The sequence below is a fragment of the Oryx dammah genome, unplaced genomic scaffold (genome assembly GCF_014754425.2).
Source record: "Oryx dammah isolate SB20612 unplaced genomic scaffold, SCBI_Odam_1.1 HiC_scaffold_24, whole genome shotgun sequence".
In the NCBI taxonomy this organism is placed as follows: domain Eukaryota; kingdom Metazoa; phylum Chordata; class Mammalia; order Artiodactyla; family Bovidae; genus Oryx; species Oryx dammah.
This window is the reverse complement of record NW_024070208.1, coordinates 18263581-18287694: the sequence shown is the minus strand read 5'-3', so window position 1 is coordinate 18287694 and position 24114 is coordinate 18263581. Positions and strand designations below refer to the sequence as shown.

The window sequence follows — 24114 nt, the reverse complement described above, 5'->3', positions numbered from 1 at the left end:
CTATGTTGTCACCAACGCTTGTTACTTCTTGTCTTTTTGATAATAACCATTGTAACAGATGGGAGTGGTATTTTACTGTGGTTTTGATGTGCATTTCCCTGGTGATTAGAGGTTAAGCACCATGTACTTGTTAGCCATCTGTGTCTTCCATGGAAAAATACCTATTCAGTCCCTCAGCCCAGTTTTTAACTGGATTGTTTGTTCTTTAAGTATTTTGGATATTAACTCCTTATTAGATACAAGATTTGCAAATATTTTCTCCCAATTGGTAGGTTGCCTTTTCATTTTGTCAATGTTTCCTTTCCTGTCAGAAGCTTTTTATTTTGATGTAGTTCTACTTGTTTATATTTGCTTTTGTTTGCTCTGCTGTGGGTGTCAAATTAAAAAAATCATCGCCAAGACGGTGGTCAAGGAGCTTGCACCTATGTTTTCTTCTAGGAATTTATGGCTTATGTTCATCAAGTCTCTTAATCCAATATGAGTAATTTTTATCTATAGTGTGAGACAGTGGTCCAGTTTTCCCAGAACGCTTTACTGAAGAGATGGTCTTATTACTATTGAATATTCTTGGCTTCTTCTGTCATAAATTAACTGACCATATATGTGTAGCGGTTTATTTCTGGGCTCTCTTTTCTTTTGTCTTGATCTATGTGTCTGTCTGAATGCTAAATCCCATTCTATTCTGATGACTACAGCTGTGTAATAGTTTGAAATCAGGAAGTGTGATGGCAATGATAATGATACAATACCAAAGGCATGATTCATAAAAGAATTTATAACCTGGACTTTATTAAAATTATTTCTGCTCAACGAAAGACACTGTCAAGAGAATGAGAAGTTAAGCCACAGCATGGGAGAAAATACTGGCAAAAGGAATATCTAAAGAGGACTGTTTTCTAAAACACAAACTCCTGCAAAAACTCAACAATGAGTAAATAAACAACAGATTAAAAAACTGGCGCAAGGTGTCAACACCTCTCCAAAGATGTACAGATGGCAAATAAGCATATGAAAAGATGTTCAGCATCATACGCCATTAAGAGAATCACAAATTAAAACAGTGAGATATCACACCTATTAGAATGGGCAAAATGCAAGACAGTGACAATACCAAATGCTCGCAAAAATATGACAGCAGCAGCGCTTTCTTGAACGGTACCACCACTCTGTACACAATTTGGAAGTTTCCTACAAAAATGAACATACTCTTACCATAGGATCTCTGCAATAGGATCCAACAACACTCCTTGGTGTTTAAAGAGTGGAAAACTGATGTCCACAATAAAAATCTATAACAAATGATATAGATATAGAAGCTTCATTCATAGTAGCTAAAAACTACAAACAACACAACCACCTTTCAATAAGTGAATGGTTAAACAAACTGTGGTCCAGCCATACCATGGAATACTACCAAGAAATAACAAAGAAACAAACTATTTTCAACAAGCTGGATTGAGTTCCCTCCACAAAATTCCTGTGTTGAAGCTGGAGCCCTAAGTATCTGAGAACATAACTGTGTTTGGAGATAGGGTCTCAAGTGGTACGTAAGTTAAAATGAGGACAGAAGTGTAAAGCTAATTGAACCTGACTAGCATCCTTACACGAACAGGAACTCTGGACACCCAAAAGGGCACCAGGGATCTGTGCACAGGAAAACCATTCCAGAAGACAAGGAGAAGGCCGCAGAAGAAACCAAACCTGTCCATAGCTTATCTTGGACTTCCAGCCTCCAGAACTGGGAGAAAACACACTTCTGTTGTCTGAGCCACTCAGTCTGTGGTATTTTTTTTATGGCACCCTTAGCAAACAAATATAATGACATTTAACATCAATGTGTCTCCAGGGAATTATGCTTAATGAAAAAAAAGACAATCCCTAAGGTTAAATACTACATGATCTTATTTCCATTTCATTCTTGAAATTACAAAATACAGCTGACTCTTGAAGAACATGGCTGCAAACTGTGTGTTATATATAGTTTTTCAATAGTAAAGGCTACTGTTGTTTTCCAGTCACTAAGTTGTGTCCAACTCTTTGTGACCCCATGGACTGCAGCACGCCAGGCTTCCCTGTCCTTCACTATCTCCCAGAGTCTGCTCAGATTCATGTCCATTGAGTTGGTGATGCTATCTAACCATCTCATCCTCTGCTGCCGCCCGCCCCACCTTGCCTTTGATCTTTTTCAGCATCAAGGTTTTTTCCAGTGAGTCAGCTCTTGCAAGACTATAGTACTACACTATAGGCATTTTTTTTCCCAATAGTAAATATTATAGTACTACATGAGCTGAGATTGGCTAAACTCTCAGATGTGAAACTACAGAAATGGAGGAACCATGTACATGAACAAACTGTGTATATGGAGGGTCAACCATAAGTAATACAGATTGTCAACTGTGTGGAGGTTTGCTGCCCTTAACCCCAACACCATTTAAGGATCACCTGAATGTTATCTTTAAGTAAAGATCTTATTAAATGTCTATGTATAGTCAAACTGGTCTAGTGGTATTATAAGATAATATTAATACTTGAAAAGATGATTATAATCATTGGTCACTTTGGGGGAATGTTACGAGACAAACTCATCAGCTTGAAAACTAGTCAATAAACACAAAGAATAAAGCACTTATCATACCTTTCCTGAATGATCTATACTTCAGAATAAACACAGTTGATGGAGGAAAGTTTCTATTTACAGAAGAATTACAACTATTAATTGAAAAGGGAAAGATTAGTTCCTCTAATGGCTCCAGTCAATGGTCATCAATAATAGCTTACATTAAAAGAGAGAGAACAAGACATTATATGTCTACCAACAGGCATACACAACAACATCTCTGAAGCATTTCTTCTGAAAAATATCAACCCAGGATCTGATCAGGCCTCTAGAATCATTTCTAAAAAACACAGAGAATTAGGAAATACGTTAAACAACGAAAGAGGTATAATCTGTAAAATGCACACAGTAAAAAATCTCACAGGATAAAAACTCGTTTCTTCAACAAATACAGTGAAAAAAAAAATAAGAAAAGAAAGGAAATGGGGGAGGGAAGGAAAAGGTAAAATGTACAGACTGAAAGAGATTTTAAGACACAAATCAACCAATCACACTGTGTAGGCCTATTTAAATCCTGAACTTACTGAAAAAAAGAATTTATGAAACAAGATAATTCAAACAATGGATATTTGATATTAAGGAATTTTCATTAATTTTATCAGGTGTGATGAACTGTGGTGCTTCTGTTATTTGGAGGGGATTGTCTTCTGGTGCAGCTTGTAGGATCTTAGTCTCCAAATCAGGGATTCAGTCCATGACCCCTACAGTGGAAGTGTGGAATCCTGATCAGAGGAACACCAGGAAATTTCTTGTGGTCATTGTTTTAAAGAGTTCTTTTTTTCCCCCCATACATACTGAAATATGTATAGATGAAACATCATATCTTGGATTTACTTTAAAATCTGGAGTCAGGGAGAAATAGAGTTTGGCCATGACTGATAAGTACTGAAGCTGGTTAAGAGGTATGTGAGAGTTCAGACGATTTTCTTTAACCTACTTATATAAATATCTGAAAGTCTCCAAAATAAAATGTCTTTAGAAATTAATCTTAGAAGTAGAATCAGAAATAAACGAACCTGCAGATATCCTACATCTGTAATACAAACGTAACATTCACGCCCATGTTCTCTAGCAGTTTACAGTCCATGGGGTCGCAAAGAGTCAGACACGACTGACGACACACACACAAACATGTTCTTAAATGTATTTTGCTCAGCAAAACCCACAAGCAATCAGAATATAAGCACCATCTTCAAATAGATAGGGTGTATATATAACTAAGGACTAAAAAATTACAGGTAAAGAAATTTTTCATTACATATAATTTTAAAATATATATTCTGCTAAGGTTATTAAGAAACCTCTTCATATTTTTGTAGCACAGCTTAAATAGAATGCCTAGTTTTACTCTAATTCCAAACTATTCTCTTCAATTATCTTTCTAAATGTAATTACCTCTAAAATGCTTCTATCAAGGGTAATATATTTCAAAGCCCTTGAATATATACACACACAAATAAACATACCAACATACAAATACACACACACCCCCCTATGCAAAAGCCTAAAAGGCTGATATTCAGATATCATTTCTGCTTATGAGCAAACTGAGAACTGGTTAATTGGGATTAGCCAATTTGCCCAAAATCATATAGCTACATTACAACTACAGTAAGAGTTTTTTGCCCTGAGGTCCAAGGTTTATTTCTTCTCTGCCACACTGTCATTCAAGATGCAGAAAGAAAACCAATATTCCAACAACTGATTTACCATAAGTCACAGTATGAGAAGTACATCTGACCAATTTCTTATTTTATTCATATGCTGTAAGCAGCATGAACACAATTTAATCATATGACAGCAACCACATATTACACACTTACTAAACATTTATACAAAAAGGAGAAATTTCTAGACAAAATACCACAAACCTTTCCTTTAAAAGGATTAATATATGCTTTCCTGCATGTATAAACAACTTTTTTTTACTCTCAAGAACCTAAAAATGTGAATTTTAATGAAAGTGCCACGTCAGAATCACTATACATCCATTGAAAATTTCAACCATTTTGACTGATCCTTAAATTCTTTTAAAAAAATATTAATATAAGATTTTCTGCAGTAGCTCATTAGTAAAAATATTCTGCTGGCATGACCAAATATAAGCACTCATTTACACTAATAAATGCTTTATATGCATGAATTTAATCTACCAAATAACTCCAAGACCCAGAAATTATTGTTAGTTCCATTTACAAATAAGATAATTGAGACTTGGAGATTTTAGGTACCTTTTCAAGATCACAGAGGCAGTAAACGGTAGATTTGAAACTTGAGTCAGTCCAGTCTCATGACAAATTCTTGCTCTTAACCCATCCTTTGTTTCAATAAACATTACCTATTTTCAGTTGCCAAAAATTACCCTGAGTGACCACATTCTTCTTGTTTCAAAGAAGATAGCCAAGTACAACCAGAATGGCTGCATCAGAGACAGGCTCATTTTTTCACTCTCTGGCTTCTCAGTACTCACTGTGTCTCATTCTCCCTTAGAAATTACTGTCTAAATGAAGATTAAATTATCAGGCCAACTCTCAAAAACTTAACTATCACTGAAAATAACATTTCTATGGAAGAGTCTGGTGAACTGTAACAGAAAAATACAACATCATCCTGTCGCACCCAACGAAAAGATGCCCCAAGTTCCAAATGTAACATGAAATTCCTTTCTTAATTTCCTCAGCACACAACCAGGAATGACTTCTCATCTCCTAGTCCCCATCAAGAGCATCATCAGGAGATGAGTTTTAAACTATGCCAGTTCCCATGGAAGATAGGGACAAAGCCAGGAGAAAGAAAAGGGTAGGATAAAAAGCAGTAACATTTATTTATTTATATATGTATATATGAAAGCCGAAGCCCAAAACTATTACTGCTAGAATTCAGTCTTTTTAAAAAAGTTTCCTGTGAACTAGCCTGCAAATCTAACTACCTTATTATACTTACTAAGAGGTCTGGATTCCTGGGTCAGGAAGATCCGCTGGAGAAGGGATAGGCTACCCACTCCAGTATTCTTGGGCTTCCCTTGTGGCTCAGCTGGTTAAGAATCCACCTGTAATGTGGGAGACCTGGGTTCGGAAGATCCCCTGGAGAAGGGAAAGGCTACCCACTCCAGTATTCTGGCCTGGAGAATTCCATGGATCATAGTTCCATACAACTGAGTGACTTCCACATTCAAGAGATCTGGAACACAACTCACTTAAAAATTGGCAACTATCTGCACTTACCAATACTGTCTATAATCAACTACCCCTTCTCAACTTTCTGAAAACTAAAAGCCTAGTATTTATGGAAGAGAGAGAAGTGAAGGAGTGATGACTCTCTTTAACAGCACATGCAAAGAAATGGCTTTGTACATGATGTACCCAAATCAGTGGAAATATATATTAGGTGCTTTGATATGATAATACCAAAGTCATTCATCCAAGATACTTCAAGAATGCCTTTTTAGTATGTATTTCTAAAGTATGTTCAGATCTTTGAAAATTGTGAGGTTTCTCTTTTTTTTATTACCAGATGCTGAAGCTGAAACTCCAATACTTTGGCCCCCTCATGCGAAGAATTGACTCATTGGAAAAGACCCTGATGCTGGGAGGGATTGGGGGCAGGAAGAAAAGGGAACAACAGAGGATGAGATGGCTGAATGGCATCACTGACTCGATGGACATGAGTTTGAGTGAACTCTGGGAGTTGGTGATGGACAGGGAGGCCTGGTGTGCTGCGATTCATGGGGTCGCAAAGAGTTGGACACGACTGATAGACTGAACTGATAGACCGAATGCTTGTGTCCCCCTCAAATTCAGATGCTGAAAACCTGATGCCCAACAAGATGGTATCAGGAGGTAGAGCCTTCAGGAGTGATTAGATCAGGAGGGAAGGGCCCTCATGAATGGAATCGGTGCCCTTCTGAAAGAGGCCAGCAAAAGCTCCCACCAGCTCTGCCAACCGAGGCCAGTGACAAGGCACTATCTGTGAATTCCCTGTGAATAAAGAAGTGTGCCTTTACTAGACCCAGAATCTGCCTGCACCATGATGTTGGACTTCCCAGCTCCAGAACAGTAAAAAATAAATTTCTATTGTTTATAAGCTATCCAGTCTAAGGCATTTATTTTAATAGTCCAAACAGACTAAAACACTAGAGATTTTTTTAAACAGTTATAAATAGTATTTTTATGGGATGTATATAAACATATTTTGCTGCGTTGATCGGATCAGTAAAAAAACAAGTCAGCAGTGTACTCTAATACAATGCTGAATGAAAATGTAAACTCATTAAAAGTGATTAGAGTGCAGTTTAGCAAAAATTACCAATAGTTTTATAAATGTTCATAGCTTTTGACTCAGTAATTCAAATTGTAAGAATTTATCCTAATAATCAGAGATTCACTCATTAATCCATTTAACAAATAATTGAAGACTTAATTTGCACCAGGTATCTCTCTTACGAATAAGGATGTTTATCACATTATTTTACAGCTCCAAAAAGTTGGGAGGGAAATGTCAAATAACAGAAAGCTAACAAATCAGAATACATCTAATGGATAAAATATTATAACACCACTGGAAATGACATTATCAAATATATCAAAAAATATTTAACAACATAAAATGCTCATGTTAAGAAGAAAACATTTTTTTAAGATACAAAACTACATGTAATTACATATATATGTATGATCCCAAATCTGTGTTTTAGATCTTATTAGTCGGAATCCTTAGTTAAGTTACTCAATCTCACTCAGCTTCAGTATCTTCATTTATAAAATGAAGATTTTACATTTTACATATAAAATAAGGATTTTATACTTCACTTCTTAAAGGCTTGTCAGATGAGTTACTTGCAAAATGCTTATAATATTCTCCAGTACATATACAGTGTCAATAATTATTTGCTAGTGATATTATTATATACATAGATGTTGAATATATATGCATATGTATTCAAGAAAAAAATGGAATATCAAAATATTATCAAGATTCTGAATTCTAAATAATATAAGGTAATCGGGAAATTTCAATACTGATTATATATTATGATATTAAAAATTATTTTATGAGTCATTTTTTGTTTTTTAAAAAGTCTTTATAGCATAATGAACTATTTATGAATAAAATATGAAACCTAAGGTTTGCTTTAAAATACTTTGGTGAAGTGCTTACATGGAGAGTTGGGTTTTAATTTTTAATGTTATCAGAAATAAATTACCTCTGGATAATAGGATTATTAGTAGCTTTGCTTTATAATTTTCCACTTTCCAAATTGTCTATGGTGATTAAAAATTATTTCTGAAATTAAGAAAATGTTTTCAAAAATTTTTGACATTCCTTACCAATACTCCATCCACAGATGAAACTTTTTCCCAAGTTAACCAAGCTCTTTCTCTGACATGATCTGGTATCTTTAATTTCTGACATAATGCAGTAAAATCAGGTTCTTCAGTTTCTTCAAACTCAAGCCTACCAAATGAAAAAATATATAATAGGTACATATTTACAATCAAATTAATTAAATAAATATTGTTTCAATAGTTTGCATAGAACAGCACTATCCTGAAAGAGAGCATCACTAAATACTTTAGAATCTTATTTATCTTTGAAAAGAATTACACGTAGAATTTAAACATATATTTATCTTTTTCAGTCTTTCCAGAATGGTAATACGACACAGTGAAAAATGTTTGCTGGTCTGGTGAATCACATACTTCAGAGCAGCAAAGTAGCTTAAAGTAAGTACAAGAGCTAAAACTGGGAAAGTTGGGTTGGTTAATAGCAAGAGGAAAGCAATAGATAATATTACAAAACCAATTCAATATCATTAACTTTTGCTAAAATGCAGTCTACCCTTCACAGTGTTTTATTTAATCTACTTACTAGTAGTTCTTAGATGATGATTAAATTCAGCCTTTCTTCCTGATAAGACAGGCAGTCAAAAAACTCTTCTTGGCTAATTCTTTTTCAATCAGTTAATGTCTACTTGACCTCTAATAATAATAGTACAAGGAATCGCTAATAATTTTTTAGTATTTATTATGATCCCACACAAAGTACCTTAGATGAAGGTAGATTGAATCCCCACATCAGCCTATTAGGTAAGTCCTCTTACCCTGTTTTACAGATAAATACCAAATCAGAGAAGTTAAAGCACTCACTTGAAATCACAAACAGTATGTCAGAAACCCTGATAGAAACCCAATAATCTAACTCTATAATCCTTGCCCTTGAGCACTATTCCAGACTGCCAACCCTTCTCTGAAACATAATTAACTTTTGGTTATCTCAAGAATGAAGATGGTGTGCTGCTTCCCTTAAGTAAACTCTCAATTCTCAAAGCAGACATGGGCTCCATCACTGGAAATGCAGTTCGACTGGGCCCTGAACCCACCCCAGGTAAAGTTCTCAGCTTCAGACTGCCAGGCAGTGGTTCTATCTTTGTTAAATAGTTAACCCGTAGTTTGATAGCCCATAAGGACACATTTTATAGATAAGGACAGATCAAGAACAGGCTTTATCTTGCATGGTTCTGACTTAAAGAATTCATGATAGTTTCATCATTTAAAAGTATATAAAATGAAGTGTTAGAAAATAGAAGGAAAAAAGACTTTCTTTTCCCAGGTGCTGGCCAGAACTTCAATATTTCTGGTTACTCTACAATATTCAAGAATGCTTCCAAGCTCTGTGGATAACATAGGGTTCTTTGCAGTAGACTTCACTGCTCTTACCAAAAGGAAACTGGAAAATACTGGACATATCAGAGTTTAATCAGAAACTAATGTCTTCTCCTAGAACATCCCTGAGCTTTCTTTTTTTTTCCCCCCACTAGTGAGAATATTTAATTGATAAGACAGTCATATATGAATTTCTAATAGCCTTTCACAAGCCATTTCCAAAAGCTTTTCCCAACCTTTTAACAATTTGTCCCGGATTCTCTTAGTGCAGGGGGAGGTGAGAGAAATAGGGCCTGCTGATGGGCTAGGACTGTAGGAGGGAGACAGAAAGGAGTCCCATTTCCCTGTAATTGATGTGCAGTCTCAAAGCAGGGCCAACTCTGACAATAATAATGGATAATTATACTCGTTCAATTTTTGGTTCTAACCATAAAGCATCACAATCAAGAAAAATAAGATGTTGCAATACATTATCTCCCTGTCACGTTCCACTGCATTATCGTACACTTGCTTAAAATTTAGAATCCCCTTACGAGAAGAAAAATAATTCCACGTGAGCACAAAAACACTCGTTTTGTACTCCAACAAACGAAACAAACAGGAAAAAAAAAAAAAAAAAAACAAGCACACCAGGATCCTTGCTGGCTCAAAGCCGAAAGGCAAAATGGAAGAAATAACGAGGCACGCTGAAGCCAACGAAAATACGCAAGAAGAGTTCTAGAAAACAAGAGAAAAGTTTAGGAACTTTTAAGCTCTTGGCCTAAACGTCTCACAATATTTTTGCCCAGGCACGAGTCCTTTCTAAAGAGTTACGTTCCACCAGTCACTACCGATGGCCGTGAATCCCCAAGACCGAAAACCCCCTTCTAAGAGAACGCCACAAGGCGCCTCAGCCGAGCTTCCTGGGGGGTAACTGACACCCAGGACCCTGCCCTTCACGTCCGCGGGCATGTCTGCCGCTGCATCCAAGGCTTTTCTGACTGTCTCTCCCGGGACTGGGCTTCAGACAGAGCTGCGCGCCCGGGGGCGGGGGGGGGGGGGCGGGTGGACACTTCCAACTGTTGCATCGCTAGAGACCAAAACAGAAAGTCAAAAGACCACTGGAGGACTACAAATCTCAACGGGGAGAAAAACCCATTCAGCAAACACCAGTTAGTTCTTTTCTATTTTTCTCTTTTGCCTATGATGGGGTCTCGAAACACCCGCCGGATGCGCAGGGCCGTCTCGCGGAGCAAAGGCGGCACCTGTCACTTCGCTCAGCGACCCGAGCCCCACCCGCCCGACACCTGTCAAGCTGGAGCCGAGACCCCCTCCCGGCCGCCCTTCCCAGGCGGCGCCCGCACCCAGACCCCTGTCAGCTCCCTCCCGGCGCTCCGCCGCGAGGGGTGGTAGAGGGGGGACGGTCCTCCCGCCGGGACCCGCGCCCCGCGGGGACGCGCCCCCGCCTAGACGCCGCGGCGCCCGCCGACGCAGCCTCGGGGCGCCCTCCCCGCTCGCCGCCCGCCGCCGGTGGCTCGGCCCGCTCACCTGGCCAGAGGCAGGTCCTCGGAGCCGCTGTCCTGCTCGGGATCCTCCTCAGGGGGCGGCGGCGGCGGCGGCGGCGGGGGCTCCGCGGCGGCGGCGGCGGCGGCGGCTGCTCTCCGAGGGGTTTTGGGCGGCATGACGCGCTCGCAGGGCAGGCGCCGGCGGGCGCTGGAGGGGGGCCGGAGAAGGGAGAGGACGCGCGCACCTCGGGCACGCCCCGTCCTAGGCCGACTCCCGTTACAAAAATAATTTGAACGTTCCCCTGAGAAAAAAACCGGGCCGGCCCTCCCCCGCCCGGCAACCGAGCGCCGCGTCCAACCGCGGGAAAACGTCACTTCCGCCCGCGGCGTCACGTCCGCGAGGCTCCCGGGCCCGCCGGCGTCGGGAGGGCACCGGGGTGCTGGGCGAGGCGAGGCGAGGCGAGGCGAGGCGAGGCGCGGGCCGGGCGGGCGGGCAGCCCCGGGCCTGCAACCCAGGCGCCCGCCCGGAGGCAGCGGCCGCCGCCGCCGCCAGAGCCTGCCTCACCTCGAAACTCGCCCCTGCGGGCGTGGGTGGCCGGGTAAGGGCGCTACCTGGCCCGGTGTGTGCGCGCGGGCTCCCTCGCTATAGCCGGGTGGATGCGGGGCTGCGGCCGAGGCCCCCGCCGGGGAGTATCGGGCGAGCGCACCCGGGGCGGGCACGCCCCTCTCCTCCGTGGGCGGCGCCCTCCCGCTCGCCCGCGCTCCTCCCGCCCAATCCGTTAAGCGAAGTCAGCCAAAACAAAAACAAACTCCCTCTGGGACACCTATGAGGAGCTGGGCTTTGCCCACTACTAGCGGAGACCAAGTTTGGGACGACGAAACTGGCCTTTTGAGAGTTCTTTGAGGGAAGAGGGGTGGGGGCTGCGGGCAAAGAACTGATGACAAGGTGCTGCGTGGTTTTAATAGTAGCGTAAAACCAGGAAGCACCATCGAAACGCCTAAAGGACATCTTCAGAGGAGCAGGGGCATTTGAATAGAAGTTTGCCAGACGGACTTCACATCTAAGGAGGACTTACTATGTGCACAGAGGATTGTTCTGGCCATTTTATCTCATTATCTTACCGAATCCTCAGAAACAGCCCTTTAAAATGAGTTGTAGTCGTATTACACTTTGGATAGGGAAGACAGGCTCAGAGGAGTTAATTCATTTGTCCAGTATTCTGGCCTGGAGAATTCCATGGACTGACAGGCTACAGTCCTTGGCGTTTCGAAGAATCAGATACGGTTGAGTTACTTACACACACACACAGCTGATGGGTGGTAGAGGTTTTGAACCGAGATATATGTGACTACTTATCCATTAGTGAAGTGAAGTCGCTCAGTCGTGTCCGACTCTTTGCGACCCCATGGACTGTAGCCTACCAGGCTCCTCTGTCCATGGGATTTTCCAGGCAATAGTACTGGAGTGGATTGCCATTTCCTTTTCCAGAGGCTCTTCCCAACCCAGGGATCGAACCCAGGTCTCCCGCATTGTAGACAGACGCTTTACCGTCTGAGCCAATACCGTTGTGTTAAAGAAAACACCAAGAAGAGAGAAATAGCATGTGCAAGGCACAAAGACACCAGAAAAGAGTTTGCAGGAATTACTATGGTCAAACATTGACTTAGAAACTGTGTCTCCTGTCTCTTGGTATTTACTTATGCTAATAGATTGCCTAGTTTGAGTATCTGCTTTTGTGTCACTGGCAGATGCTGTGGGTTGCCCGCTCGGAGCTTCCCAAATGAGGTGCTATGAATAAAATACAGCTGTGCTCTGATGTGAATTCCCTCATCCTTGGAACAGCTGAGCAGGGCTGAGGCAGCCAACGCCTTCAGGCAAGTGGTAGCTCTTGGGTTTATCCCTGTGGGCCATACAATGGATTATCATTTTCTGTGTATATTATGGTGTATGCCAGAATGTGAAAAGGGGTTAGCCGTTATTGGCCTACTCAACAACAAGTTCTGCCTAAGTTCAGAAACTCTCTCCTGGGGACTCAAAGTTTATCAGGAGTGAGAGTCCATGCCCAGACCCAACTTCAGAGGGCAAATACCATTACAGCAGTAATTCTGCTCATCTTTCCCAGGATTCGAGTGGAGTAGTCAGGAACACAGTATACAGTTTTGGTTTTTGTAAGATGCAGTATTGGTTTTTGCAAGATCAAAGATAGTCTGCTGGGTGCCTCTAAAATGAGATACAGATGACATAGTTATACCCTTAACTATTTTGAGAATGTGTCACTTGCAATTGCTGCAGCCATAGTGACTTAAGACAGGCTGACCTGAGGATGAGGCAGAAATGCTTAAGATGGCTCAGTAGTAATATCAGAAAATCTGGGTCTTTGGTGACATGACTGAGCCTCTGATTTGACTGGCCCTGGAGCTGACCTTGATGGAGCTGGGGTTTTCAGTTGTTTCCACCAAAAAGCATCAAAACCAATAATTTTGCTCCAGTGAACTCCTTCCATATAGAGACCAGTCATTAATGTAGCCTTAGTACCTAGCATGGTGTTGGGCACACGGTAAATGCTTCTTTGCTAAAACTCAGGATGGAGTGAAAGCAGAGGAAAGTCTAGGAACTGAAGTAAACTCTCTTCATATATAGATATGACTTGCTTTATTAAACCCATTTTGTCAATACCTGAGTTTACCATATTTATGATAGCTCAGAGATTTCTCAGTTTACAAAAGGATGTGTATCTTACCATGGATACATTTAAAGTCTTGGGAATTCCCACTGGTTAAGTCTCTGAGCATTAAATCCAGTGGATAAGACTGTGCTTCCAAAGCAGGGGGCATGGGTTCAAGCCTTGGTTGGGGAACTAAGGTCATGCACACTGTTTGGTGTAGCCAAAATCAAGTCTTTATACAAAACTCAGGAGAAACTGAGTCAATTAAAATCCTTGTATTCCTCCCACAGCTTTCTGTTGCATTACCAAAGAAGCGTTAGAAAGTCTACAGATTCTCCAAGGAAGTTTTCCCTGATCTTTTTGCACCTTCATAGTAGTTTTAAGATTACTGTAAAACCAAAAAAAAAAATTCTTTCTTAGATTTTCTACCTTGAAACAGAACTCCCTTCAGTTTGAGGCCCCTTCAGTGATATCAGACTTTTTTTTTTAAGTCTTCCCTAGTCTAAGAAGTCTGCCTTTGACTTTTCTCTTTGATTTTTTTTTTCTTTGGCTGTGCTGGTTCTTTGTCCTGGTGCACAGCCTCTTCATTGTGGTGCGTGAGCCTTCTCTGGTTGCAGACCACCAGCTCTACAGCACACAGACCAGCTGCCCCGTGGCATGTGGGGTCTTAGTTCCAGGACCAGGGATCAAACCCTTGTCCCCTGCATTGGAAGGTTAAGATTCTTAACCACATTGGCCCATCAGGGAAGCCCCTCAACCTCTTTGTAAACTACCACACTGTCCCCATTTCTTTCCCATCTAGCTTCTTGAAAGGGTAGTCCCCATTTGCGCTTCTCTCGCAACTCCTCAGCCTGCTAGTGTTGTCTCCAGGACTCCACTGAAACCACTCTTTCAAAGGTCACCAGTGTCCTAATTGTCAATTCATGGCTTCCTTTTGGTCTCAACCTACTTGACCTTTATTGCAGTTAACACAGTGAACTACTTCCTCTTAAAGCTTTCATAGTCTTCCACAAATTCGTGGTCTCCTTGTTCCCCTCCTCTCTTCTGTTACTTCACAAACTCCTCTACTGTTCCTTCTCCTAGCAGTGCTGGTTCTTGGACTAGTGCCAGTCTGCAAACTACTTGTGTTTAGTACACAAGGAGATAAGGACAGAAGTTAAGAGTAAACGTTTCAGGCTTCCCTGCTGGCTAAGACAGTAAAGAATCTACCTGCAAAGCAGGAGACCTGGGTTCGATCCCTAGGTTTGGACAATCCCCTGGAGAAGGGAAAGGCTACCCACTCCGGTATTCTTGCCTGGAAAATTCCATGGACAGAGGAGCCTGGTGGACTACAGTCCATGAGGGTCATAAAAATATAATTAGCATTCTATAAACATGAAAAAAAAAGAGTAAATGTTTCACAGCATTTATAGGAGTTTAACATTTCAGCAGTATCCAAGCATGTGATCGTTGGACACCTCTGGTTATACAGAGTATAGAGTGGTTCAATTTTCTCCAACTTGCGTGACAAGTAGTAGGTCAGTGGCACGAACTGTAGCTCTGTGTCCTCGTCATGTGCTATAGGACCACATTAGTGAAAGAGGGAAATTTTTAAGGTGAGTTTGTCAACTGTAAGCCAAAAGTGAATAAAAATATGTGGAAATGTAAATTTTTCCATTTATAACTAGTTATTTTTACAGTCATTTTATTTTTGCAGCCATTTTCATTTTTAATCAAGCCTGTTTTTGAAATTCACAGCTAAAGTTGGGAAGTAAAATTTGTGTCATTTATTTTTAACCCTAAATTACAGATGGCAAAATAAGCCTTTTCTGTCTTGTCAAGAAAAGACATATCAGTAGTGGGTTAGTAATGATAGTAGTAAACTGAATAATAACCAGAGAAGTAATTCCAAAGAATTAAATATCTGAGTGTTTGTATTAACTTTGCTCAGAAGTGTAATGCCCCATCTACTGAGTTCACAGCCATATCTCATAGCAAAGTACTGAAAGTATGAACTGACTGATGAAGCAAGAAGGCCATCAAATTTCAGTGGCATTTATACATAAAATATAAAAAAATCTATGAATTTGAGAAAACATTTTGAATTTTTATTTTCTATGAAAATAAACATACATAGGGAATTCATGAATCCAGAATCTATTTCTTTCATTGAAAGATAATTTAAATGTGACTATTAATATAGTAGAATAAATCTTTGGAACAGGCTACTGATAAAAAATTGAAAATGAATTTTTAAAATAAAGCATCATTGGCTTCATTTGGAATAAAAGTTAAGAATGAATATCTGAGCTTACTGAATTTGCTTTAAAATCTCAGTGGTTAGGACCCAGCACTTTTGCTTTCAGGGCCCAGTTTCTATCCCTCCTTGGGGAACTAATATCCCGCAAGCCTCGTGGCAAAAAAAAAAAAAAGTAAAGTCTTTTCTTCTGTTTCCTTAAACATACCTTTAAGAGACTGATTGTTCTGCTATTACTGTTCTTAAATACAGCACAGAAACAGTTTAGGGACTTCTGTGGTAATCCAGCAGTTAAGACTCCTTGCTTCCACTGCAGTGGGTGTGAGTTTGATCCCTGATCAGGGAACTAAGATCCCAACTGCTCCACAGTGTGGCCAAAAAATAAAAATAAAAACAACGGAAAATAGCAACAACAACAACAACAAAATAGAAACAATTTAAATATACATTATGCTAGTGGTGTTGTCAGCAACCAAGCTACATTAGAGGACTTAACAAGGAAGAAAAACATCCATTTATCATGTTAAAAACTTTAAATGTTAATAGACTTAAAATATTAAATATTGTTATAGTATTTAATATAGGAAATTGTCACTTCACTGCCAACCTTCTGTTTAAACCATGGAATGATGGAAAATGAAGGGTGTATTAGCTATTCTCTATATTGATCACCTATCTGTACACTTTCAGTGAACAAAGTGCAGTTGTTATAGTTTTTTCCTTTTATCTTATGTTATTTTTTGTTTTAATTCTGTTTTTTGAAATGCAGTTTTATGTCTGTTTGAAATACTTGAAAGTGTGAGTGAGCTTGTGTTTGGTGTGCCATTTTTGTTTTCATTTCATTTTTCTAGTGCTTTTCCATATTTTACTTTCCAAAAATTTATTTTTCACAAAAAATTAAAATTAGAAAGATCATTCCTTTATGGGTACTGTGAGATAGCACTGGCCTAGAAGATATTCATCTCTCTTCTTTTCTTGCTCTATTTCATTCCCATGATTTAAGTCACCTCCCACATGTGTGTGCTTAGATTCCTTCTGATTTCAAGAAATAGAAACCTACTCAGTTTACCTGAATTATTCAGGTTTTAGAAAGGCAATGCCAAAGAATGCTCAAACTACCACACAATTGTACGCTTCTCACATGCTAGTAAAGTAATGCTCAAAATTATCCAAGCCAGGCTTCAGGAATACGTGAACCGTGAACTTCCAGATGTTCAAGCTGGTTTTAGAAAAGGCAGAGGAACCAGAGATCAAATTGCCAACATCCATTGGATCATCAAAAAGGCAAGAGAGTTCCAGAAAAACATCTATTTCTGCTTTATTGACTATGCCAAAGCCTTTGACTGTGTAGATCACAATAAACTGTGGGAAATTCTGAAAGAGATGGGGATACCAGACCACCTGACCTGCCTCTTGAGAAACCTGTATGCAGGTCAGGAAGCAAGAGTTAAAACTGGACATGGAACAACAGACTGGTTCCAAATAGGAAAAGCAGTATGTCAAGGCAGTATATTGTCACCCTGCTTATTTAACTTATATGCAGAGTATATCATGAGAAACACTGGACTGGATGAAGCACAAGCTGGAATCAAGATTGCTGAGAGAAATATCAGTAACCTCAGATATGCAGATGACAGCACCCTTATGGCAGAAAGTGAAGAGGAACTAAAAAGCCTCTTGATGAAAGTGAAAGAGGAGAGTGAAAAAGTTGGCTTAAAGCTCAACATTCAGAAAACGAACATCATGGCATCTGGTCCCATCACTTCATGGCAAAGAGATGGGGAAACAGTGGACAGAGTGGCTGACTATTTTTCTGTGCTCCCAAATCACTGCAGATGGTGACTGCAGCCATGAAATTAAAAGACACTTAATCCTCGGAAGGAAAGTTATGACCGACCTAGATAGCATATTAAAAAGCAGAGACATTACTTAGCCAACAAAGGTCCATCTAGTCAAGGCTATGGTTTTTCCCGTGGTCATGTATGGATGTGAGAGTTGGACTATAAAGAAAGCTGACCGCCAAAGAATTGATGCTTTTGAACCGTGGTGCTGGAGAAAACTGTTCAGAGTCCCTTGGACTGCAAGGAGATGCAACCAGTCCACCCTAAAGGAGATCAGTCCTGGGTGTTCATTGAAAGGACTGATGCTGAAGCTGAAACTCCAATACTTTGGCCACCTCATGTGAAGAGTTGACTCTTTGGAAAAGGCCCTCATGCTGGGAGGGATTGGGGGCAGGAGGAGAAGGGGACGACAGAGGATGAGATGGCTGGATGGCATCACTGACTCGATACACATGAGTTTGGGTAAACTCCGGGAGTTGGTGATGGACAGAGAGGCCTGGCGTGCTGCGATTCAAGGGGTCGCAAAGAGCTGGACACAACTGACCGACTGAACTGAACTGATGATTAGTTTAGGGGGGAAAAGTGCAGAAGACCAAAAAAAGATTCCCTGCTGCTGCATCCTTGTATTTTGCCACCCATCCAGCAGCAGGCACTGTGAATGCTGCTATTCTTCATCTCTTTGTTCTGTTCTCCTGCCACAAGAACCTTCTCTCCATGCCACCAGTTCACACTCTTCAGGAGAGAAAATGTGATCAATTCCCCTACTAAACCATAATTTATATTAATGGGATCAGATAACATAATTCATGGAGCGCAATGTCAAATGAAAATGTAGAGCCTATTGTTCGTAAATTATTGAGACTTCCAAGATGGTGACAACAGAGCTTTAAATCAGGCCCGTCTAACATGGAGTGTTACAGAACTGCATGGTCTACATGCTCAAAAAGCCAGGTCTGTCCATGAGGGTAGATCGACGTCTGTTCTGCTAACTAGCATATCCCCATGCCTAGCATGTGCCCACAACACTGAACAGTCAGTTGGGTAGACAGTTTAGTACTACACTATTATACTGGGTTGACCAAAAAGTTTGTTCAGGTTTTCCATAAGATCTTCCAAACAAACTTTTTGGCAACCCAGTATTAGTTTCCCCTCTTCCCCTGCCCACTCCCTTGTCTTCACTCCTTTTTCTTTCAAATGGCCCTCAGGCTCTGTTTTCTAGAGAATCCAAGCTAAAAGACAGGCTCTGTTTTTTAGAGAATCCAAGCTAAAAGACTTGGCACCAGGCTAAACTCCAGTTAGAATGGGGACAAATGGGGTTTTGACTCAACACCACATTCTGTGGTTAAGTCACTGGAAAACAGAATGTGGATGGATCTAAGGGAATGAGAATAAAGCATTTCTATCTTTGTATCTCATGTTCATTTTCACCAAAGAGCATCTACCACAGCAGAGGTCCTCGGGCACCAGGTGAACAAGATAATTTGTGGTATCAGCTAGATCCTGTGATAGAAAGGTCATGGTGGCAGGGATGAAAGTCTTGTATGGGTCCAAAAATATGGACTCCTTACCAATTCTGTTCTAGCTAGATTACTAGCTGGTACCATTGCTGAACTGCCAACTTGCTATTTGCAGAGGCCAAAATTGAGCATTTGATGAGGCATTACTCTTTGAGAAGACCGTCCGCCACTTGATGGCAGATTGATTACACTGAGAAGGAGGAGATAGTGATTCATCCCTAAAGGAGGCAGTGATTCATCTTTATCAGAACTGGTGACTAATGTGGTTATGAGCTTGCTTCCTGGCCCTCAGTGCCTCTGCCAGCACCACAACTCAATTTATGGAAGCCTAATATACTGACCAGTCGATCCTAAAGGAAATCAACCCTAAATATTCATTGGAAGGACTGATGGTGAAGCTAAAACTCCAATTCTTTGGCCACCTGATGTGAAGAACTGACTCATTGGAAAAGACCCTGATGCTGGGAAAGATTGAAGGCATGGTGAGAAGGAGGAGGCAGAGCATGAGATGGTTGGGTATCACCGTCCCAGTGGACAGGAATTTAAGCAAAGTCCAGGGAACACTGGAGGACAGAGGAGCCTGGCATGCTGCACTTCATGGGGTCACAGAGTCAGACACAGCTTAGCAACTGAAGAACAACAATATATTGACATGATTTCTCTCATAATAATGGCTCAGATCAAAGAATCCATTTTATGAGAAAAGAGGAGAAACAATGAACACATGACCAGGGGCCCCTCTGGTTTTACTATGGGACACATCTGTATTAGATAGATCTTATTGCATTAACAGAACACTCCAGACTTAGCACATTCCAGACTGCAGGAACCTTTCTGCAAAATGCAGTATAAGCACCAAGCCGACTGCTCATATATGATGCTGTGGCCCCCAACAACTAAAATATAAGGGTACAAGAAATAAAGAATGGAGATAGAATTAGCCCCTTGTGGTGGATGAATGGGGCTTCCCTGGTGGCTCAGATAGTAAAGAATCTGCCTGCAATGCAAGAGACCAAGGTTTGATCCCTGGGTTGGGATGATCCCCTGGAGAAGGGAATGGCTACCCACTCCAGTATCCTTGCCTAGAGAATTCTAAGGACAGAGGAGCCCGATAGGCTACAGTCCATGGGTAGAGGTGGATGGATGCTGTTGGTGCTTCACTTAAATCTCATTTCTCTATGGTCACTCATTCCCCCAGCTAATGTGAGTGCTGACTGGGGATTGTCTTCAATCAAATGGGAGTTGCCTCGTCTATGACATCTGTAGTCCCTGATCTTAGTTCCCCAAGCAGGGATGGAACCCATGACTCTGCATTTGGAAGAGCAGGGTCTTAACCTTTAGACTGCCCAGCAAGTTCTGGTCCCAGAGTTTTTCAGTTGGCAGTGAAGAATGAGATGTTGAGGGACCAGACAATACCTATACATGCATAACCCAGAAATGTGGGAGATTTAATGTCTCAGGAGAAAAATCTTATCTCTTGTTTATCTATCTTATGTATCAAACAAGGGAAAAAACAAGGGGGGGGGTTAACAGATTTTTTTTTCTTTTTCATCTTTTGACCACACCAAGAAGCATGTGGGTTCTTAGTTCCCTGACCAGTGAGCAAACCTGTGCACCCTGCCTTGGAAGTATGGAGTGTTAACCACTGGATTGCCAGGGAAATCCCTAACATAAATTCTTTGTCTTCTTTATCCCAGAAGTTTGTTCTGAGATTAGGGTCATTTATATTGTCTTTTGAAAGATGCTTTCATAAGACTGAGCAGTTATTAACAGTTGTGCTTAACACTCAGTGATGTCAAGTTCAGGCTTCCCTGGTGGCTCAGTGATGAAGAATCCACCTGCCAGTGCAGGAAACAAAGGTTTGATCCCTATAAAAGGAAATGGCAACCCACTCCAGTATTCTTGCCTGGGAAATCCCATTGACAGAGGAGCCTAGCAAACTATAGTCTATGGGACTGCAACAGTCAGACATGACTTAGCAACTGAGCACAAACACTCACACAATGTCCAGTTCATAGAAGAAGTGATAAAGTGCAAATATTAATACATGTAGGATGAACAATAATGTGTAGACACAGGTTGTCTCTCTTCATTCACTTTATTTTTATACAATAAGTTTAGACTTGTGCAATTCTATTATGGTGTTCTATGATAAGAAAAAACTATAGTTTTAATTTATGAATCTATACAATCATTATTGTGAGATTCTTGCATTATATGTAAAGTTGTATAATATTAGTTCATCAGAGTACATATTTTAATCACAGAGCAATCAATCTCCAAAAAATGAAAAAAAGACATAACTGAAAAAGAAATACACTCCAATTAAAAAGCAGGATACAAAAGCAAGACATGACAATATGCTTTTTATTAATATAAGAAAGTGAAAGTTACTCAGTCGTGTCTGACTCTTTGCAATCCCATGGATTGTATAGAATACTGGAGTGGGTAGCCTTTCCCTTCTTCAGGGAGTCTTCCCAACCCAGGGATCGAACTCAGGTGTCCCACATTGCAGGTGGATTCTTTACCAGCTGAGCCACAAGGGAAGTAATATAAGAGATTTACTTTAAATATGAAGACGTGACTAGGTTAAAGTGATGGACATAAATATGCCATGAAAATATTAAACATAAGTTAGAGCTTCTATTTTAATATAAAAGAAAGTAGACTGGGACTTCCTGATGGTCCAGGGGCTGCGACTCTGCGCTACTAATGCAGGGGGCCCGGGTTCAGTCCCTGGTCAGGGAACTAGGTCCTACATGCTGCAACTAAGAGTTCGCACACTGCAAGTAAAGATCCTGCATGCCACAACTAAGACTTGGTGTAGCCAAATAAAAAAAAGGAAGTAGGCTTCAGAACAAAGAGTTTTATCGGAGATGAAAAGGATATTTCATATGATAAAAGAATCACTCAAGAAGATATAATACTTTAAAATATGCATATGTAAAATATAACTTCAAATTCATGATGTAAGAATTGACAGAACTTAAGGGAGTAATAGACAAATCTTTAATTGTAGTTAGTGATCATAGCACTTACTTCACAGGAATTGATAAAAACAAGTACACAAAAATAGTTGAGCATTTTCTAGATTTTTTTTTTGTATTGATCTCTAATTTGAATCTGCTAAAGCTGAAACTCCAGTACTTTGGCCACCTCATGCGAAGAGCTGACTTGTTGGAAAAGACTCTGATGCTGGGAGGGATTGGAGGCAGGAGGAGAAGGGGATGACAGAGGATGAGATGGCTGGATGACATCACCTACTCAATGGACGTGAGTTTGAGTGAACTCCGGGAGATGGTGGTGGACAGGGAGGCCTGGCGTGCTGCGATTCATGGGGTTGCAAAGAGCTGGACACGACTGAGCGACTGAACTGAACTGAACTGAACTGAAGCTCAAAAAACATACTGTTTTATTTCAGTCATTTGAGATTTATTCAGACTTGTATTATGGCCCAACCTGTGGTCTGTCTTGGAAAATCTTCTGTGTCTTTTAAAAGATGTGTATTCTGTAGTTGATGGGTGAAAAGTGAAAGTGAAAGTGAAATCACTCAGTCGTGTCCAACTCTTTGCGACCCCGTAGCCTACCAGGCTCCTCTGTCCATGAGATGCTCCAGGCAAGAATACTGGAGTGGGTTGCCATTGATGGGTACAATAATCTAAATATCAATTAGCTTAATTTTTATATAGTGTGATGTAGGAGTGATGGCTCATTTTTTCCATATAAAGGCTCAGTCATTTCAGTACTATTTGTGAGAATCTTTGTGAACAGAATGTGTAAAGAACTCTTCCAACTCAAGAATAAAAAGACAAACAATACAACTTTTAAAATGGGCAAAATACTTGAAAAGACATTTGCCAAAGGAAGATATATGAGTGGCCAAAAAGCACATAGAGAAATGCTCAGTATATTAGACATTAGGGAAACTCAAAACCATACTCTCCAACAACTGAAATGCCTCAAATTTAAAAGAAGGCAACACCAAATGCTGACAAAGATAGAAAGCAACTGAAACTCTCATTCATTTATGGTGGGAGATGAAGTCCACACACTCTTAAGGTGGCCCTCTGTGATCCCTACCCCTTAGTATCCCTGCCCTGTGTGCCCCCCTCCTCTTGAAGGTGAGTGGAACTTGTAATGGAATATGGATAGAATATAGAATGTGGCAAAGGAGATGGGATAGACGTGGTTAAATGTATTTGATTACTTGATTATGTAGTATAAGACTGTAGCACTCATCTTGCTGAGGTCTCTTGCTCCTTAGTTGGCCTTGAGGAAGCAGCTGACCATTTAAGGAACCACACATAAGGAACTGCATGTAGCCTCTAGAAGCTGAGGGCAACCTGCAGCTAAGAGCCAGGAAGAAAATGAAGCCCTCGATCCTGCAACCAAAAGGACATGAATTCTACTGACAGCCACATGAATCTGGAAGCAGGTCCTTTTCCAATTGAGCCACCATATGAGAAACTAGTCTTGTTCAATACCTTGATTGCAGCCTTCCTTGCAAATGATCAGCTAAGCTGTAATTCCTGACCTACGGAAACTGGGAGATAATAAATGTGTTTTGCTTTAAGCTGTTATGTTCATGGTAATATTATTAAGCAACAATAGATAACTAATACAGACTATAAAATGGCACAGCCACTTTGGGAGATGGATTGGTATTTTCTCATAACATTAAACAGAAACCCACCATAAAAGGCACATATTCTACAGTCAAGAGAAACATCATAAGCCCTTAAAAAAGACCCATATAAAATATTCATAACTTCATTCATAATAGCCAAAATTCAAGAAAAACAAATTTCCATCCATACAAAAGTAGATAAAGAAATTGTGTGTATTGATACAATACAATGAATACTACTCAGCAGTAAAATGAAATAAACTTTTGATGGACATAAAACATGAATGAATCTCAAAAATATTGTGCTAAGCTAAAGAAACAAGACACAAATGAGTATAAACTGTAAGATTCTGTTTATGTGAAGTGCTAGACAGGAAAATCTAATCATGGTAAAAGCAACTGAACCAATGATTGTCTCTGGGGGTTCAAGGGCAGGCATTGACTTGCAAAGGGCATGAGATCAT

General features: G+C 40.4%; 1 protein-coding gene across 1 annotated transcript in view; it reads right to left on the bottom strand.

Moving 5' to 3' along the window:
• RB1 (RB transcriptional corepressor 1) overlaps nucleotides 1-11136 on the bottom strand; it is a 119029-nt gene extending 107893 nt beyond the window's left edge. Inside the window, exons 1-2 of the mRNA XM_040266921.1 lie at nucleotides 10807-11136; nucleotides 7945-8071 (exon numbers count right to left, since the gene is read on the bottom strand). Coding sequence (XP_040122855.1) covers nucleotides 7945-8071; nucleotides 10807-10940 — 261 coding nt within the window. The 5' untranslated portion in view covers nucleotides 10941-11136. The remainder of the gene's footprint in view (nucleotides 1-7944; nucleotides 8072-10806) is intronic.
• Nucleotides 11137-24114: the final 12978 nt, after the last annotated feature.